Source organism: Cynara cardunculus (genome assembly GCF_001531365.2).
Source record: "Cynara cardunculus var. scolymus isolate 2C chromosome LG 11, CcrdV1, whole genome shotgun sequence".
Taxonomy (NCBI): domain Eukaryota; kingdom Viridiplantae; phylum Streptophyta; class Magnoliopsida; order Asterales; family Asteraceae; genus Cynara; species Cynara cardunculus.
In genome coordinates, this window is record NC_037538.1 from 1527554 (window position 1) to 1548063 (window position 20510).

General features: G+C 33.2%; 3 protein-coding genes across 3 annotated transcripts; 2 read left to right on the plus strand and 1 right to left on the minus strand.

Moving 5' to 3' along the window:
• The first annotated feature begins 1935 nt into the window (after positions 1-1935).
• LOC112520906 (LRR receptor-like serine/threonine-protein kinase GSO1) lies at positions 1936-4434 on the plus strand. Its single transcript, XM_025129531.1, has one exon. The coding sequence runs from the start codon at positions 1936-1938 to the stop codon at positions 4432-4434; it is 2499 nt and encodes an 832-aa protein (XP_024985299.1).
• Positions 4435-8638: 4204 nt separating this feature from the next.
• On the plus strand, positions 8639-11368 carry LOC112520907 (LRR receptor-like serine/threonine-protein kinase FLS2). Its single transcript, XM_025129532.1, has 2 exons — positions 8639-9195; positions 9328-11368. Exons 1-2 carry the CDS (start codon positions 8639-8641, stop codon positions 11210-11212), a joined length of 2442 nt encoding a protein of 813 aa, XP_024985300.1. The 3' UTR covers positions 11213-11368.
• Positions 11369-11459: 91 nt separating this feature from the next.
• On the minus strand, positions 11460-13450 carry LOC112521613. The gene is made up of 3 exons (XM_025130576.1): positions 13177-13450; positions 12438-12832; positions 11460-11802 (listed from the first exon to the last, which is right to left on the minus strand). The coding sequence occupies exons 2-3, from the start codon at positions 12815-12817 to the stop codon at positions 11742-11744; spliced, it is 441 nt and encodes a 146-aa protein (XP_024986344.1). The 5' UTR covers positions 12818-12832; positions 13177-13450; the 3' UTR covers positions 11460-11741.
• Positions 13451-20510: the final 7060 nt, after the last annotated feature.

A 20510-nucleotide genomic window follows, 5' to 3' on the forward strand; every position in this document is an offset into this window, starting at 1 on the left:
TAACTGTTCAAAAATATATCAATTGTTTTCTAATATAATGGTTTGTAAGAATTACATGATTTATATTTGAAACCACCTATATGTGTGTGTGTGTGTGTGTGTGTGTGTGTATGTATGACGGTCAATTTATGAGAAAGCCAGAAGTAACATGAGCCACACAATTTATTTATTATGATCATGAATTTACATAATTTATTTAATGAATCATGTATGTATGTATGACGGTTAATTTATGAGAAAGCGAGAGGTAAAAGAAATCTTAACTTTTACAGCAAAAATACTGTGAATGTTATATTCAAAGTGTTTTGTTGTGAAGTTTAAAGTGTAAAAAAGTGATCTCAATGGGTCTCACGGAAACAACCTGGTCTTACGTGAACCTAAGCGCACACACACACACACACACATATATATATATATATATATATATATAGAGAGAGAGAGAGAGAGAGAGAGTTTGTTTCAAATACAATCCATCACATTTGTACAACCAATGCAACTCAATAAATTGAAATATTTATGGAAATGATGAGAGTTAATTTATTATGATTTAAATATTTATAGAAGATGAATAATGTTCATTAATTATGATCAATACTTTATATTAGGAAACAATCAAAACTTCTATGAAACTACATATTCATCAAATTAAATGAACGGTTGAGATTGAGTTGTATTGGTTGTACAAATGTAAATGGTTGTATAATAACCAACCCCTCTCTCTCTCTCTCTATATATATATAGAGAGAGAGAGAGATAGAGGGAGAGAGAAAGAGAGAGCGAGAGACTTGGGATCATGTGAGACCAAGTTATTTTAGTAAGATCCATGAGACTATCTTTTTATATCTAAACTTTACAGCAAAACACTGTGAAGACACCTTCACAATATTTGTTGTAAAGGTTTGGATTTTTTTACCTTCAAGTCGATCTCCTTCTCCGGCCCAAAACCGCTCATCATCTCCGGCTAAAAACCGGTAACCATATCTATCCAACCCTAAAGGTCAAAATTTTCGGCCATCACTTACTCTCGTCCCCACCCTTTTGCTGTTCTACAACGGATGTACGCCCCAATCTACACACCTTCGATAAAACCAGAAACAAACTTCTTTTTCCTCGTAACTATGACGGGGACTGGTGAGATTAGAGGTGATCTTGGATTGGTGGGGTTGGCCGATCTCAAATCTTATATAGGCTCATTCAAGAGAGAACTGATTAGTTTGTGGTAACCATGAATTTCAATGTGAACCACTCGTTTGATATATTTAAGAATATTTCTTAAATAAGCTAAAAGAGTAATATAGTAATTCTATTTTTTACAACTAATCAAACTATTTAATTAAATTTTTTAGAAGGAAATATTTAATTAAAATTAGTTACCTAATATACATCGAATTTTAAGGACGTTTGTGAATCAAAGTGTATCATAGTAATAATGTTCACAATGTTTCAAGTGCATCACAATTTATTTTCTTGTTTTATGAAATGTATCATAGTGTGCATTTCCGTTAAATTCATTGCTTTACAAAAGGTATCACATTGTGCATCTTGTATGTATATCTGGGTATCATAGTGTGTATCTTGTGTTCACATAAAGTTTATAGGAATAAAGTTCGCTGAATAAGATTCACCGGAGAGAGGAAAAAGGAGAGATGAGAGAGAATATTTATAAAATACCTAAAATGTTCTTAATTAATATTTTAAATTAAAATTACCAAAACTATTAATTTTCTAATTTATTTTTTATTTATAGTTCAGATTAGATCCCATAGCTACTGCAGACAAAATAATTCTCGTTTGATTATATATTCTCAAAATTTACGTCCCACTTTCGAAGATGTTACTAAACCTAAGGGACCAAAATTATAGTTACTCAGCCTTTTATAATCACCACCGCTTTTTGTACAAATACATTCAAATATAAACTCGCCGGAAAACGCCATGGCCACCGTAAGCACCCAACTGTCAATACTATCACTATTCTTCATACTCACTTCCATTCCAATCCCATCATTCGCTTGTCCTCTTCATCAGAAACAAGCACTTCTCCGATTTAAATCCACCGTCACCACCATCTTCAAAGCCAATTCCGATCCCACCTCCGTAGATTACATTCCATTCGTAGAACTCGATTCATGGAATCGTAGTTCCGATTGTTGCTCGTGGGACCGTGTCAAATGCAGCAGAACCAGAAATGTAACGGAGCTCCACCTAGACACGGTCGTTCCAATGTTTGCCGATCCGGTTCCTGTGTACTCTGATATCTTGACTCCCCTTTTTCGAATCCGATCACTGAAACTACTCGATATCTCGATGAATTCATTGCAAGGAGAGATTCCAGGAGATGGGTTCGGTAATCTCACCGGACTGGTTCACCTTGACATGATGCAGAACAGCTTCAATGGCTCCATCCCCGGCCAACTTTTCCGGTTAACGAATTTACGTTACTTGGACATGAGCAACAATTTGCTCAAAGGCGAACTAGCACCTCAACTTTTTCAACTTGAATCTCTTCGATTTCTTGATCTAAGCAACAATACCCTCCAGGGAACTTTAAGCTCAGAAGTTGGTAAGCTTCGAAATCTTGAATCATTGAGGCTGAATGACAATTCCCTTTCGGGAAGCATCCCGGAAGAGATCGGAAATTTAAAGAGGTTAAGAGATCTTTCTCTCGGAAAGAATAACTTCTCCGGCGGAATCCCGACTTTAATTCTACACCTAAAGGAGCTGCAATCACTGGATTTGTCGAGAAATTCTCTCTCCATGCAAATTCCGGCCGGCATAGGAAGACTTTCCAACATGAAGACACTTGAACTGAGCAGCAACCAGTTAACGGGTCCGATACCGTCATCAATGCGAAACTTGACCAAATTGGAATCCTTACGGCTGACGAAAAACAAGCTCGCCGGAGAAATCCCAACGTGGTTATTCAAAATCAGCACATTGAAGGAACTGTTCATCGGAGGAGAAGGGAACAACTTGATTTGGAACAACAAAGCAAAGATTGTTCCCAGATGTAGGCTACGACAGATCTCTCTGCCTTCCTGTCAAATTTCCGGTCAAATTCCTGAATGGATTTCATCGTTCAAAAATTTGGATTTTCTTGATTTGACCGATAACCAATTGGAGGGAAAGTTCCCGGATTGGCTCGCCGAGATGGACGTCGGAAGCATAATCCTCTCCGACAACAATTTCACCGGATCACTCCCACCTCGCCTATTTCAATCTCCAAGGTTATCGATTCTTTCATTGTCCCGTAACAACTTTTCCGGCGAGCTACCGGATAATATAGGTAACGCAAGTGGGATTATGATCTTTGTGTTGTCCGGAAATAAATTTTCCGGACAAATTCCGGTGTCCATATCTAATATCTATCGACTACTGTATTTGGACTTCTCCAGAAATCAATTTTCTGGCGAAGTCCATGTTTTTGGACATAATCCTCTTCTTGGTTTCATTGACTTGTCCTATAACGAGTTCTCCGGTAAGATTCCGACGACTTTTCCTAAAGAAATCCTAATGATTTCTTTGGGTGGGAATAAGTTTTCCGGCGACTTGCCTTGGAATTTGAGTAACTTGGTCAACCTCGAACTTCTTGATCTCCATGACAACGATGTTAAAGGAAATTTGCAGGATATTTTGCCTCAAATCCCGACTCTTCAAGTTCTAAGCCTAAGAAACAATTCCATTGAGGGATTTATCCCGAGAACAATCTCCAACCTCACGTCTCTCCGGATTCTTGATCTTTCCGAGAACAACTTAACTGGAAGTATTCCACAAGAAATGGGAAGCTTTGCGAGAATGATCAACACTCCAAAAAATGTCTTAGCACCCATAGACGTTTTCACCTTTTTCATCAAATTTTCTGACTTGGTACTGAACTGGAAGAGCTCTTTTCAAGGCCTATCGAGTCGTTACCTTAACATCTACTCTTTCTTGGATTTATCGGAAAACAGATTATCCGGCAAAATTCCAGCTTCGTTAGGCAATCTCAAAGGCCTAAAATTGCTCAACGTTTCACACAACAACATCTCGGGACTTATTCCAATGTCTTTCGGCAACATGCAGAGCCTGGAGACATTGGATTTGTCACACAACATAATCTCGGGTTTGATTCCTGAATCACTAACTAAATTGGATCAGCTCGGGATCCTAGATGTGAGCAACAACAGGCTGACAGGTAAGATTCCCGTGGGTGGGCACATGAGCACATTGACCGAGTCGATGTATTATGCCAACAACAGTGGATTATGCGGCATGCAGATCAGGATCAAATGTGCTGAGGATATCTCACCGTCTAAACCAAAGGAGAAGGAAGACAAGAACCAGTCATTGATTTCGTGGGAGACAACTTTGATCGGTTTTCCAGTTGGGTTTTTCGCAACAATCTTTATGATGGCATACTCACTGAATTTTCTACATATGTTCAAATTTTGGTGAAAATTTGTGTCATCATATCAAATTTCTAGTCTTTATAGCAATAATTATCAGAGAGTAAAATCCATCAATAATGTATGTGTTACTTTTTTTTTATAGCAAGAAATCTGCTTTTATTTATGTTCCGCCACATTTTCCATTAAATAAATAATATAATATGTTAATTAATTAATCTTAATTATTAATTATATAGGTTACAAAAATCCATGATTTTTAGCTATATTCTTGTGATATAACAGCCTATTAAAGTAACGTATTTTAACTTGATTCATATTTTGAGTAACGTACTTTAAAACTTCCATTTTGATACCTAAGATGTAAAATTTTAAATATTTAAGTACCCGAGTAACCGTTTATATAATTGTATTGTACAAAGTGTATGAGCCACCATACTAATTAATTTAACACAACTATAACTAAAGTGCAAACTCTGTTTAGTTTCATATATGCAATCAAATATGTGTTCATACATAAATTAAGGTCGAAGTCATACTTACATTAAATGTAAACGACGAACTTGCATCTCATACAAATGACTATTGTGGTTGGGTCCAAATCGACCATCTGAATCGAACACTTCCACATTAGAACTCGACAAAGGGCATCGAGGCAAGGCCACAAGGAATGAGGGGTCAAACCATCGAAGGGCGAGGACACGGGGATGTAAAGCAAAGAATGATCGTGTATTTAGCCAAAAGCTCAGAAACTCGAGTTATCAAAAGTTTTCTCATTCATCTCTCATTTAATTGCTCTAGAACTCTCGTTCTCGCTCTCGATCTATTGATTCTTTACTATTGGTGTAAATCGAATACATTTATGGAGTCGTTTATATATGTTGGATTTTAAACTGTCATACAATTTTTTTCATCGATAGACTGTAATTGGAACCATAACTCTTATTTATTTAAATTGTATTAATATGAAAAAAAAACCAAGTGTAACTTATATCATCGTTAAATCTTCTATAATAAAACCAGTAAAACTTCAAAATCATTAAAATTCACAGCTCACACCGCATTGCGCTGTTACACAACTAGTTTAAAATAGAAAATCTATCGTAGCTATATGTAAATCTTTTTAGAGATTGACTTTTTTACTTATCTATTTTAAAGAAATTATAGAGAATCTTCAACTCAAACCCATTAAAGATATAATAACTCAAGAAAAATCTCGTAAAAAGACAGATATAAAAACATAAAAAATCTCGTTGTGTCAAATCAACAGACAATTCACTGAGCTCTTTTTGTTAAAGCTTCGAACAAAGATTCAAAGATTTTTTGGGTACCGAGGCTCGGAAATAAACGACAAGCAAAATCGAATGATTCAATCGTCTCAAAACACCTTCACCTCCCTCTTATCTTCACAATGATAAATCGTAATTTTAACATCCAATTTGGTTGGTTGTATGTTGTTAAAATAAATCTGTTAAATAATACTGTATTTTTTTATTGACAAATTAAATCAATTGATTTGGTAATAATTAAAAAAAAATTGTTTAGTTAATTTTAAATATAATTTATAAATAAGAAAAAAAAATGATAGGTGATCAAAAACGATTTTATTAAGAAACACACATTTTAAATTAAAAAATATTAGTGGTTGTTTATTTACCTATTAATAATTTCATTAAGATGCATCATATAAATCGTTAAAAAAATCTGTCTCTTAATGTTTTTAAACCTTCTTAATAATTTTGTATCTTGTACTCCTTTTAACCATTCAGAACCCTAATTTAATTGTTAACAATTACCAAATATTTATATTTTAATTTTCATTATATCATAAAACCTTTTAATTATTTTATATCAAATTATTCAATAAATTCTTAATTTTTTAATACAAAATGATAATGCGATTTCATGAGCTAAGAGGTCAAACTTGTGAATAGAAAGTCAATGTAAGACCTGCGAATTTTACAAAAGTCACAGTAATATTACTTCAACGTGGTTGACTTGACTCGTTGACCTCGACCTTCTGAAGGTTTTTTTTAAGAGTATCTCGCTTATATTAATTTTGAAAATTTAAGAAAATTGTTTTAATAATTATGTTTAATTTTTATCTAAAATATAGAAAAAATAATAATGGATAAATTTTTAAAATTATAAGAAGAGAAGAAAAAATATAATATATCTGTTCGAAATGTTTTAAGGGTCTACTTGTTAACAACTTAATGTACTTAATGGGATTCATAACTTATTTGGTCAGTTATACATGACTATTTGATAATATATTTATGATATAAAAAGTGACTTATTCAGTAAGCTTTTATGAGAGAGTTTTATGCAGAAACCAAATTTTTTTTCTCTAATTTTATCTCTTCCAATTACAAAACACACTTCTTTTATCCATGAAAAAACCATTCAAACCAAAAACCTTTTCAATTTATACCGACAGATTAATCTTCATATACAAACCATGTGTCGAGTTACCTCGGGTCTTTTACGTTTTTTCGGGTTGGTTTGGCCAAGTTGATTGGTTTTTTGAGCACCCATAATATATGATATTTTCAAATGGTTAAAGGGCTGTTTGGCAGTTGCTGAATGGTTTGGTGCAGAATGATTAAATAGTCAGAATGATTAAGAGACTCTCATGATATAATGCAAAATGAAATAGATTGTTCAGTAATTGTTTACAATAGAATTAGAGTGCTGAATGGTTAATGGAGACCTATGATACAAAATCATTAAGAGGAATTTAGAACTATTAAGAGATATAACTTTTTTTTTTCAAACAATATTCACCTTTTAACGATTCAAAAGTTGTCTCTTAATAGAACTATTAAGAAGTAAACAAAAGCTTTATTATAATAATAAATAATAAAAAGTATAATATTATAATCTATACTATCTTATTAAACAAATTTACCAAAAGTCTTAAAGTCTTAAAATACTAAATGACCAAGATACTTTTTATACTACCATTAGGTCACTTTTTCACCATCTCATCTCTCACATACACTCACCCCCTCACATACACTCACCTTATCACAACCATTTTTTATATATTATAATTTTAACTTTACATTTTATACTCCTATAATTAGTTAAATAATTTACTTTACGTCTTTTACTTTTAAATGTTTCGTTTTAAACATTTATCAAATTAACATACATAATCGTATATCAATTAAAACATGTTTAAAAAATACATTTTTATTTTAACAAGTTACATCATTATAATCGTCTCGTTAATACCTTCGAAATGAGTCCAATATTAAATAGTTTTTGATTTAATTATATTATTATTTATTATATATACTGTGAAAAAATATTTTTAATATTTATGATATATACTTTTATAGTTATTTATTTTTATATATATACTATATATTTTAAGGTCAGACAGTCCAAATTGCACTGTATAATATGTTCTGAATTAATATGTTCTTAGGTTTTTTGAAATATATATATATATATACATGTTGAAATTTCATTCTAAAACCCATCTTTTTTGGTCTTTTCATGGATTATGATMTGTCAAATTTGTAGTTTTCTTTATTGGTTTTGAGTGTTTATCTTAAAACTCAAGTTTCTTGGTTCTTTTCTCTTGGTGTAAATCAAACATATTTGTGGAGTCGTTTAAATATATTGGATTTTAAACTGTCATACAATTTTTTTCATCAATAGTCTGTAATTGAAATCATAACTCTTATTTATTCAAATTGTATTAATATGTAAAGACCAAGTGTAATATATATCATCGTTAAATCATATCTTATAAAACCAGTAGAACTTCAAAATTGTTAAAATTCATGGCTCCTACCGCATTGCACGGATACACAACTAATTTTTTAGTGAAAGATGGGTTGGATTTACATAAAGACGTATCTGTTTTATTGAGATTCACGAGACTATAAAATAACACTGAAATTTCATAGCAAAATATCGTCGAACGATGGAAGATGGAGTTTACCATTTTTAAAGTGGAGTTTACTTGGTGTGGGACCTACTCATGCTCAATATTCAAACTCATGCTTGTAGTTTACCATCACTCCATTGACCCTCAGTAGTCGACCTAATTATTCCCTTTCTCCAGTGCTAAAACCACTAATTCCAAACCCATTCATGCTATATAACTTGTACGTTATTCAACAAAAACAGTATATTTCTCTGGATTTAGAAAAAATACCCCCAACGTTTCAAGCCTTTATAATCACCACCGCTTTTTGGTCAAAAACATTCAAACAACAGAGTCGCCGGAAAAAGCCATGGCCGCCGTAAGCACTCAACTGTCAATACTATCACTATTCTTCATACTCACTTTCATTCCAATCCCATCATTCTCTTGTCCTCTTCATCAGAAACAAGCACTTCTCCGATTCAAATCCACCGTCACCACCATCTTCAAAGCCAATTCCGATCCCACCTCCGTAGATTACATTCCATTCGTAGAACTCGATTCATGGAATCGAAATTCCGATTGTTGCTTGTGGGCCCGTGTCAAATGCAGCAGAACCAGAAATGTAACGGAGCTCCACCTAGACGCCGTCGTTCCAATGTTTGCCGATCCGGTTCCGGTGTACTCTGATATCTTGACTCCCCTTTTTCGAATCCGATCACTGAAACTACTCGATATCTCGATGAATTCATTGCAAGGAGAGATTCCAGGAGATGGGTTCGGTAATCTCACCGGACTGGTTCACCTTGACATGATGCAGAACAGCTTCAATGGCTCCATCCCCGGCCAACTTTTCCGGTTAACGAATTTACGTTACTTGGACATGAACACCAATTCGCTCGAGGGCGAACTATCACCAGAACTCGGGTCTTTTCGGAATTTGACAACGTTAAGGTTAAGTGTAAATCAATTCCAGGGTTCCATTCCTTCTCAACTTTTCAAACTCAAATCTCTACGAGTTCTTGATCTAAGCAACAATACTTTCGATGGAGTTTTAAGCCCAGAAGTTGGTAAGCTTCGAAATCTTGAATCATTGAAGCTGAATGAGAATTTTCTTTCTGGAAGTATCCCGGACGAGATCGGAAATTTAACGAGGTTAAGAGAATTTTCGCTCGGAAAGAATAAGTTTTCCGGCGGAATCCCGTCATCGATTGTGCACTTAAAGGAGCTGGAATCACTGGATTTATCTAGAAATTCTTTCTCCATGCAAATTCCGGCCGGCATTGGAAGACTTTCCGACATGAAGACACTTGAACTGAGTAACAACCAGTTAACGGGTCCGATACCGTCATCAATGCGAAACTTGACCAAATTGGAATCGCTACGGCTAACGAAAAACATGCTCGCCGGAGACATTCCAACTTGGTTGTTCAGAATTAAAACATTGAAGAAATTATTCATCGGAGGAAAAGGGAACAACTTGATTTGGAACAACAAAGCAAAGATTGTTCCAAGATGTTCGCTAGAACACATCTCTCTGTCTTCCTGTCAAATCTCCGGTCAAATTCCTAAATGGATTTCATCTCAGAAAAATTTGGTTTTTCTTGATTTGAGCGATAATCAATTGGAGGGAAAGTTCCCGGATTGGCTTGCCGAGACGGACGTCGGAAGCATAATCCTCTCCGACAACAATTTCACCGGAGAACTCCCACCTCGCTTATTTGAGTCTCCAAGTTTATCGATTCTTGCATTGTCCCGTAACAACTTTTCCGGTGAGTTACCGGAGAATGTAGGTAACGCCAGAGCGATTATGATCTTTATGTTGTCCGGAAACAAATTTTTCGGACAAATTCCAGTGTCAATATCCAATATCTATCGACTACTGTTTTTGGACTTCTCCAGAAATCAATTTTCTGGCAAAGTCCCGATTTTTGGAGACAATCCTCTTCTAGCTTTCATTGACTTGTCCTATAACGAATTCTCCGGTGCGATTCCGTCAACTTTCTCAACAGAAACCCAAATGATTTCCTTGGGTGGGAATAAGTTCTCCGGGGAATTGCCTCGGAATTTGACTAACTTGATCAACCTCAAACATCTTGATCTTCATGACAATGATATTACTGGAAATTTTCAGGATATTTGGCCTCAAATCCCAGCTCTTCAAGTTCTAAGCCTAAGAAACAATTCCGTTGAAGGATTTATCCCAAGAACGATTTCGGACCTCGGTTCTCTCAGGATTCTTGATCTCTCCGGGAACAACTTAACCGGAAGTATTCCACCGGAAATCGGAAGCCTTGTAAGAATGATCAAAACTCCAGATATCTTAGCATCCACCGACATTTTCAACTTCTTGATCGAGTTTCCGGACTTGATTCTGAACTGGAAGAGCTCTTTTCAAGGCTTATCAAGTCATAACCTCGATATCTACTCTTTCTTGGACTTGTCGAACAACAGGATATCCGGTGAAATTCCAGCATCATTGGGCAATCTCAAAGGCCTAAAACTGCTCAACGTTTCACACAACAACATCTCGGGGATTATTCCAGTGTCTTTCGGCAACATGAAGAGCCTTGAGACCTTGGATGTTTCTCACAACGAAATCTCGGGTTTGATTCCTAAATCACTAACTAAACTGGATGAACTCGCGATTCTAGATGTGAGCTACAACAGGTTGACAGGTAAGATTCCTTTGGGTGGGCAAATGAGCACGATGAACGAGCTGAAGTATTATGCCAACAACAGCGGCTTATGCGGTATGCAGATTGGGAGCAAATGTCCCGAGGATATCTCAATCTCACCATTAGAACCAAGAGAGGAGGAAGACGAGAATAATTCATGGATTTCGTGGGAGGGAACTTTTATCGGTTTTCCAGTTGGGTTCTTCTTATCAATCTTGACCATGGCCTACTCACTGAATTTTCTACATCTGTTCAAATTTTGGTGAAAATTTGTGGGCATGATATCAAATTTCCAGTCTTTATAGCAATAATTGTCAAGAAGAGGGAGGAACAAGAAATCTGTCTCTAATGTTTATGTTTTCAGCAAGAAATCTGCTTCTGTTTCTGTTCTTACATAAATTCCCATTTCACTTAAAAGGGTAATTCAAGAAAATCAAGTAACGGGTAAAATCCCAAATCAAAATACAAAAACACGATAAATTTCGATAACGTAAAGCCTGAACACCATAGAAACGACGAAAAGCAACAAACTTTACAGTGATTTTCATTATCAGACAAAGATCCAAAGGTGGGAATGGAGCCAAGTGTTTGGAAAGCTCATTAATAACAGAAATTCTTACATCAGAACGCAGAAGAGCCAGCGTCAAAGAATTAGAAAACGAAATCTAGAAATGGAGCTCGGATCTTTGCAGGATTCTCGGTCTTTATATCCAATTCAATGAAGTAAATGAAGAGATGAACACTTACAGATGATCTTATCTTTATTCTATCAACATGGATATGGTTCAGGAAGCATCAAAGAATCGTGCAAAAGCAACTTCTATCGTCGTCTTCGTTGTCAGTATCTCCTGTTTCACTGTCAGAAAACGTCCAAACGAAAAACAAGATTAAAATCTAGAGCTGTGTGATGAATGTTTTCATATCTCCCTATGCATTCCAGACAGACATTGGGGCTGTTTGGTTGGTTTTCCATGAAGTCCTGTATACATAAAGGTTTTCGTTTGGGAGGGGGGTTTTATAGATAGAAGGAGCTTGTTTTTTAATTGGGAGGGATAGGCTTGGAAAAAACTTGACATTTTGCATAAAGCTCCCTTAGAAGCTTAGTGAATAAGCCGCTTTCTATATTATTAAGTCACTACCAAACAATTGTGTATAGCTGACCGAATAACATGTGAGTCTCATTAAGCTCATTAAGCTGTTAACAAACAGACTTATAATCTTCTTAACCATTAATAACCAATTTCTATCAATTCACATCTAGAAATCAGTGTTCTACTGCATTTGATCTTTAACAAGTATCACTGATCAGTTCTTTGTTCAATCTTTTTCCAAATTATCATATGATCAATTCTAGAATCTAAAGATTTGTGATTCTCCATGTTCAGATTCCAAAATTCCCATCAACAAAAGGCAATAACAATTCAAATTCCAGCAAGAAATTGTTTCCACATTCACAAAAGTATAACAAGAAAAGGGTATATAGAAGCTAACCTGGATTCAAATTCCTTGATATCAACAAGTTCTTTGCCTAAATTATCCATCCATTGCACCTTCTTTCTCTCAATTGGTGATCTTGATTGGGAATTATCATTGTTCTTCATACAACTTCTGAGAACAATACTCTCTGGTTCTTGCTTCCCATCTTCTAGAATCTCTTTCTCCTCAACTTCAATAATTTCTTCAACATCAGGGGATACATGATTTTGATCAGATGGATCAGTTACAAGTGATAGAGGAGGGGCATGAGTGGAATTTTCCAATTTCAAAGGCCCGGGATTGTAAAGATGAGTAGCAGTGGAGGGTTTGCAGAAACATATGAATGAAGGACAGTGGATCTTGCAGAACAAAACCCTCATGAAAATACTCTTCATTAACTAATCATTCATCTGTAAAAAACTCACAAATTTCAACCGTTCACTAACCCATTAATCAAGAAACAATACAAAATCCCAAACATCAATCTTGAACCCTAAAGAAAAAGAATTGGGGGTTTTCTTCAATTTCTTGAAAAAAATCAAGTTGCAAGATCCATCAACAGGTGAAATCTTGGGAGAAAATAAAGATCACCCAGAAGAATTCAATGCAAATAATGATGACCCAGAACTTGGATTCCTGCTAAAACTGAGAAATTAATGGGGAAAAAAAGATGAACAGATGCTTTGCAAATGAAACAAGTTTTTGGAAGTTACTTTATGATGCATAGAATGAAGAAAAAGAAGCAAAAGAATACCTCCCAAACAAGACTTTGTTCTCAGGACAACAATTTATTATCCACAAATCTCTGTTTCTTGAGTTACTATTTTTAAAGAGAAAGGGCATAAGACAAGACAGTATTTTGTAACCTTTATCTTCTTCTCAGCAAAGAAAGAGAAAGAGAGAGAGAGAGGACAGGAGGAAAGAACCATTCATGGATCTCAATGATTGACCATTTTGCCCTCACTCTTCAAAACACAATAGGAGAAAACACAACAAACCCTTATAAATTTCTTCCAACAAGATCATAAACATGACCCAAAATCAGATCACAATTAAAACATGGATCCATCAATGGCAGAAGAAGCAATAAAAGGGAAAGATGATTGGGAGTGAGCTGTCCAAATTAAATTATAGATAATTGGTCAAAAGCTACAAAAAGGGTATCAACAGAAAGCCATCAATTTGCTATTTTGATAGGCAAAAATCCAATTTTTAGGACATTCTGTAACCTTTAACTGTTCTTTAACCCCTAAAGAATATTTAGTGCAGTGTCATTACTCATAGGTAACTGTCATTACTCATAGGTAACTGTCATGACTCATATTTTTCTCTTCTTTTTTTCTTGGTCTTTTTGCCCTTTTGTTAAAGGAACTTTCTTGATTGAAAAGATACCCTTGATAACAAGATGTCTTCTATTGGTCAAAAAAAGAATTCCCTTTTCTTGCAACTAAATATTTATTATTTTTTTTAAATGTTTGAGAGCTAATTTTACCTACAAATAAATGTTAGGTACTTTTGGGTCTCTTTTCTGGTAAGGGGATGTTTGTCGGTGCCCGTTGCTAAATGGTTTGGTACAGAATGATCAAGAGACTCTTATGATATAGTGTAAAATGAGATATAGTTGTTTGGTAATTGTTTACTATGAAATTACGGCTGCTGAATGAGTTAATGGAGGTACATGATACAAAATCATTTAGAGGGTTTTAGAACCATTAAGAGACGTATTTACTTTTACCGGACAAGATTCATTTCTTAAGGATTCAGAGACTGTCCCTTAATGAAACTATTAAAAGGTAAACAAATAACACCCAAGTTGCTATTTAAGTTTCATTAGTTATTTTCTAATTATTATTTTCAGGGTTTCATGAAATTAGTCGAGATATACTTCAGTTATTACGACCACTCAATTTAAAAAAAATACATTTGTTTAAATTAATTCGATATTTCTTTTAGTTGCTTCAAAATAAACTTAACATTTTTTATTTTAGGCAAAATAATTAATTTGAAATTATGTTTTCATTCACTCGCAGTTATTGCAAAATTTTCGAGCATCTTTAATGAATTCTTCAAAATTTCTCTAAAGAAGATAATTATAAATTAAAATATTAAAAAAAATACATTCAATCCCAACATCTTATTTATTTTAAATATTATAACATCAATTATTTATTAAAAATAAACATGAAATGAAATGAAAATGAAAATGAAATTCATTCCCTTTGGTTTGACCTGAATCGCAAATTTGAGCTTTATATTATATAAAATCAAACGGTTCATTTTATTTTCATTCGCGTTACTGCTCAATATCTTTAACCGAACACACTCTTAATAAAAATGTGTTTCTCTTTCATAAACATTTAATTTAATTATTATAATAATAATAATAATAATAATAAACTATTTTTCTCTCGTTAGCAATCATTTTTAAAGAATCCTTCAAATTTTAATAAATTTACCTTTTTTAACAGAGAAAGTATTGAAAAATCTGTTGAAAAATAAACCAAAAATCACTCAAATCTTTATTTACTAAATTTTAAAAAATAAAATTGATGAAATTAAAGTTATAACATTGAATTTGACATGGATGTTATTTTTTTCACTTTATTCTTGTCAAGAGAGAGGGAGACACTTGCTTTTTGGAACTTGTTATCTTTGATTTTTTTAAGAAAAGTTTTAAATTTAATTTTCACAAGACGTTTTGTTATTAACCTGAATATCTAATCCATTATGCGAGCCGACTAATTTCAAGTAGACCATCTGTTTTGCAGGTAGCTCGAACCACCGCATTTGAACTTCCATGGCTATAAGGGATTTTTTATTCCTCCTTGGATTCGAACCTATTAAGATGTTGAAACTTATATTGTATTATATTTTAATACTAATGAACTGATAATGTATAGATCAGTTGTTATTAATGTGAATAAGAATATATTGATAACAATGTTTTTTTTTGAAGTATATAATATTATATACGTCAAATACAGCAAATTAAACTTACGCACCCTCCTCACATTTGGTGAAGTTTGAACCCCTGACCTCCTAGGAGGCAAAAGATTACAATACCGCTAGGCCAAAAGCTCTTTAGTTGTTGATAACAATGTTTATGTACAAATCAATTCAATAATTTATTATTTTTAAATAAATAGTTCATACCAGTTTTAAGTTAATATACGAACTGATAATATTTTGTTTTGTTTCTTATAATTAAGAAATTCTTAAACATGACATATGTTACCAATAAATGCAAATGCCACTTTAAGTTTGACGAAATTGCAAGTTTTCATATATGTAATTTGAAGTTAGTATGAAACCAGTACCAATATGAATCAATCGGAAAAAATGGTACTGATTGAATTGGTACCAAGTATGGTTATATGGTACATGATATAAGATTTTATGTTACAATTATAAGTGGTTGATATATGTTATTAGAGGAAAAAATGTAGGGGTTGTTTGTTTACCTCTTAATAGTTCTATTAAGGGGTTGTTTTGTTTACCTCTTAATAGTTCCATTAACAGGCAGCGTCTGAATCGTTAAGAAGTGAATTTTGTTTGGCAAAAAAAAAAAGTCTGTCTCTTAATGGTTCTAAAACCCTTTGAATGATTTTGTATCTTGGGCCTCCCTTAACCATTAAACGCCCTAATTCCATTGTAAACAATTACCAAACAAGTATATTTCATTTGACACTATATCATGAGAGTCTCTTAGTCATTCTGACCACTTAATCATTTTGCATCAAACCATTCAGCAACTTCCAAACAGCCCCTAAGAGGCAACATATGAATTATTAAGAGATGAATCTTGTTTGACAAAAAAATTTTTTTGTCTCTTAATGGTTGTAAAACCCTCTAAAGGATTTTGTATCTTAAATCTCTCTTAACTATTGAACGTCTTAATTTAATTGTAAATAATTATCAAACAATTACATTTTATCTTACTCTATATCATGAGAGTCTCTTAATCATTCTGCGTCAAACCACTTAATCATTCTGCACCAAACCATTTAACATCTGTCAAATTACCTTTTAGTGTCGTACCGATTCTACCCCTATTAAATTCAAGAAATAAATACGTTTAAAATAATTATTACATTGATTTACATTAAAAAATAATAAAAAATACAAAAAATAAAATAAAATCACGACTCATATCATATCATATCCGTCGTCTTAATCTAGAAAAATGCGATGCACGTTTCGAAGATGCAATTAGACCCATCACCCATACATTAAATTACATTTTAATGTATTTTGCATATATTTAATATTAAAATCATATTTAAAAAACAATAAATATTTATTAAAAGTAATATAATATGAAGAAATAGGACTTAATGAAAAAGGCATGTGATTCAGATGCCAAAGACACCTTCTTATTGGAAGACAAAATCTGTTTAGTGGATCTAGGTATTTTCTGATTTATGTTATTTTATATTATTGGTTTTTAAAAAAAATATATTTTATTAGATAATTAATATATAGCTACTCAAAATGCAATAAATGAATTTAAATAGGCACTGACATTGTTTTAGTTTTTCCTAACATATCTTATGGGTTGTTTGACAGTTACTGAATAGTTTATTGCAAAAAGATTAAGTGGTCAGAATGATTAATATATTCTCATTAAAACAAAATCAGGCTTATAGGACACTCCTAATTTCTACGCGTCCTAATAGACCTTTTTATAAAACTTAGTTTATAGGACCAAAAAAATAAAGCGTCATATCTAAAGGCGTTAATAAGTTTATTTGACGTTTTTTTGACGTCGTAATAAGTTTTTTATGACACGTCTAATATAAAACGTCTCATTAACAACTTTATATGACACTATTTGAAAAACTGTCCTATAAAAACAAATGTCCTATAAAAATTTGAGTTTATGGGACACTTTCTCAAAAGTATTCTATAAAGTTGCTAATGTGACATTTTGTATTAAAAATGTTCTGAAAAATTTGTTAAGACGCCCAAAAGCGTCACATAAACATATTACAACACCTTTAGATATGACGCTTTATATTTTAGTCTTATAAATCAAGTCTTATAAAACGGTCTATTGGGACGCTTAAAGATTGAGGATGTTCTATAAACCCAATTTTATTGTAATGTCTCATGTATAGTGCAAAATTAAATATAATTGTTTGATAATTATTTACAATGAAATTAGAGCGTTGAATGGTTAAGAGAGACCCGTGATACAAAATCATTCAGAGGGTTTTAGAACCATTAAAAGACATATTTTTTTTTTGTTTGCTAAACAAGATTCACCTCTTAACGATTCAGATGTTGTCTCTTAATGAAACTATTAAAAGATAAACAAACAACTCTTTACGCTCTCTGATTATCATGTCTGATTGATATTCTCGTATGTGCTATTTAATTCACCCTCGTCGTAGTCGATAACATAATTTCTATGGTTGTTTTCAAGCACGTTGATGATCTCTCGGTTTATCATAACACAATTCTCGTACACTTCATATGAACCATAACTCATAATTATAAAGAAGAGAGAGAGGAAGTATGCGAAGAAAGCAGGCTTCTTTATCTACCGAGAGAGAGAGAGAGAGAGAGAGAGAGAGAGAGAGAGAGAGAGAGAGAGAGAGATCATCAGAGAAATTTTGATGCTTAAAGTATGGGTAGTTGTATGATACTTTAAATCAATGTACGAATTTAATGATTCTCCGTTCTATGTCATACTAACTTATTCAACGACATTAGCCTTTGAAGGCATGATCCACATACAGTAAAATTTTATGTAAACCTATGTGATTCACATATGAACTATATCTTCATATATGAGTCCGTGTAATACACATGTAAACTATTTTAACTGATATACATATGAACTAATTAATGGGTCACGTATGAACTCATTTGATGTCTATTTGTAAAAGTTACAAAACTACCTCTCCATCTTCCGCATACCCGTGCAAGAAACTATTTGGTACTTCACGATCTAAGCCACAAATATTGATCAGATGATAGGCTAAAGTCACTTCTTTACTTCTCAAATGAACCTTTACATATACATATACATATACACACAATTGGTTGAGTTGTTTGATATGATGTAAAATTGGGCATGCACTTTATCCTGTGTAAGAGACAAAGGCATGGCCTAGTGCATATGATTATGTTTACATGCCATCCCTCATCTTCAAATTTCATTTGGCATGCATGTGTGCCAATCATATCATACCATCCCATCCCATTCATGTTTCATGATGACTTAACTACCCTTCTACCTTACTTTCTTCTTTCTAACACTTTTTTAAATGAGTATATGTTACAACTTTGTGAAGAAAGAATAAATGAGCCATCACATTCTTAACCAAAAATTATTTCTTTAAACAAGTTACTAAACTTTCTGTTTTAGATTTTGTCGTAGATCTAAAATTAAAATTGGTTTCTTCAAGAAAATACGTTTAAGTTTGATGAAAGTTTTACTTTACATTCAAGCACATCGTAAAGCTGACTATAACATACCAGAAGGTCTTTATTTATGTATGTATGTATGTGTGTATATATATATATATATATATATATATATATATATATATAACACATATATGTAGGGGTGAGTTATTATGCAACCATTTACATTCCTACAACCCTTACAAATCAGGAACATCCATTTGATCATCAACGGTTGATAGCATTGAATTTTCGTGTTTTAACATGTGTTTGTAAACTCAAAATCCCCACGTTTATATTTTAATATGCCTAAATTATATTTCTATAAGCCTAATCTAAGTTTTATATTGACCAAGCCAAGAAACGGACGAGAAAAAGCAAGGAAAGATGGTTGGCATGCATAAGAGAGTTGTACAAAACAAGTGGTCAAAGAAAAGCAAAACAGAGGAAAATGCTACCTGCCATGCCAGGGTCGCATGGAAGGGTTTACGGTACACAAAATGTTACCCCTGCCATGCAAGGGTTGCGTGACAGGTCGTGTGCAAAGGTTGCGTGATAACAAGGCCGTTCTTGGTGGAGGGCGGGCCAGACGTACACCCAAGGCCCACAAAAAATAGGAGCCCAATTTGTTTTTAGTATATAGTAATAGTAAAAAAAATATTAAATAAAAGAGACACAACTGTTTTAATATCTAATAACACTCGAAGAATTTCGTATTATATTAAGGGCTTAAACAAATATTAATTAATTACATTGGAAAAGAAAATACGTAAAAAGTTAAGTGGTCGTTCAATTTATAGTATTGTTTATTTAAGGTTTTTTTTATCTAGTACCAAAGTCTAAAATTAATTGTTTAACCAACATTGATATTATCCATTATTCATTTCTCAATGGTCCTGATAGAAAACCAAAATTTAATAAGACCCAGACAATTTCATTTAATATTAAGGGCTTAAACATGTATTAAATAATTATATTGGAAAATAAAATATCCAAAAAAGCTAATTAATTGTTCATTTTATAGTATTACTTATTGTTCATTCAACTATATCACTTACTTTAGCGGGTAAGATTTTAGTCTACCAAAACGACATCGTATGTAACAATTTACCCGGTAAGCGTTACTACGCCATCACTTACTGGGTAAGACTCTCGGTCCTTGCCTTCGCTCTTACCATGTAAGATTCTTGGTCTTTTTCATATTCATCCGGTAAAGGAATGTGACTTGGTAAGCGTTTACCCGAGTAAACATTTGGTAAACGGCAATTTACTTTTCTATCTTTAAAACAAGAGTAAGATCTTAAGCCACAATCAACATAGACTTTTGATTCTACGATCACTACAAAAAAATCTGGTTTTTCCGATGGCAAAATCCGTCGGAAAAACAACTTTCCGACGGATTTCGCCGTCGGAAAAACCCCCGCCGCTAAATGCATTTTCCGACGGAATTTCCGACGGATTTGTATTTTCCGACGGAAATATCCGTCGGAAATCCGTCGGAAAATTTTATAATATGTTATCCATTTCCCGTCTTAATTAAAAGTAATATAAAATGAGATTAGATCTTTCCGACGGATTCCGACGTCGGAAAACTTTTTCTAATTTAAAATATGAAAATATTTTTTTTTTATTTTCCGACGGATTCTGCCGTCGGAAAACTTTTTCTAATTTAAAATA

Excerpts from the sequence above, each read along its gene's own strand:
- LOC112520906 (XM_025129531.1), top strand. The coding sequence starts at position 1,936 with ATGGCCACCGTAAGCACCCAACTGTCAATACTATCACTATTCTTCATA.
- LOC112520907 (XM_025129532.1), top strand. The coding sequence starts at position 8,639 with ATGGCCGCCGTAAGCACTCAACTGTCAATACTATCACTATTCTTCATA. Across the intron at positions 9,196-9,327 it reads GAACTATCACCAGAACTCGG|CCCAGAAGTTGGTAAGCTTC; the intron begins GTCTTTTCGGAA and ends TGGAGTTTTAAG.
- LOC112521613 (XM_025130576.1), bottom strand. The coding sequence starts at position 12,817 with ATGAAGAGTATTTTCATGAGGGTTTTGTTCTGCAAGATCCACTGTCCT. Across the intron at positions 11,803-12,437 it reads ATCAAGGAATTTGAATCCAG|TGAAACAGGAGATACTGACA; the intron begins GTTAGCTTCTAT and ends GTTTTCTGACAG.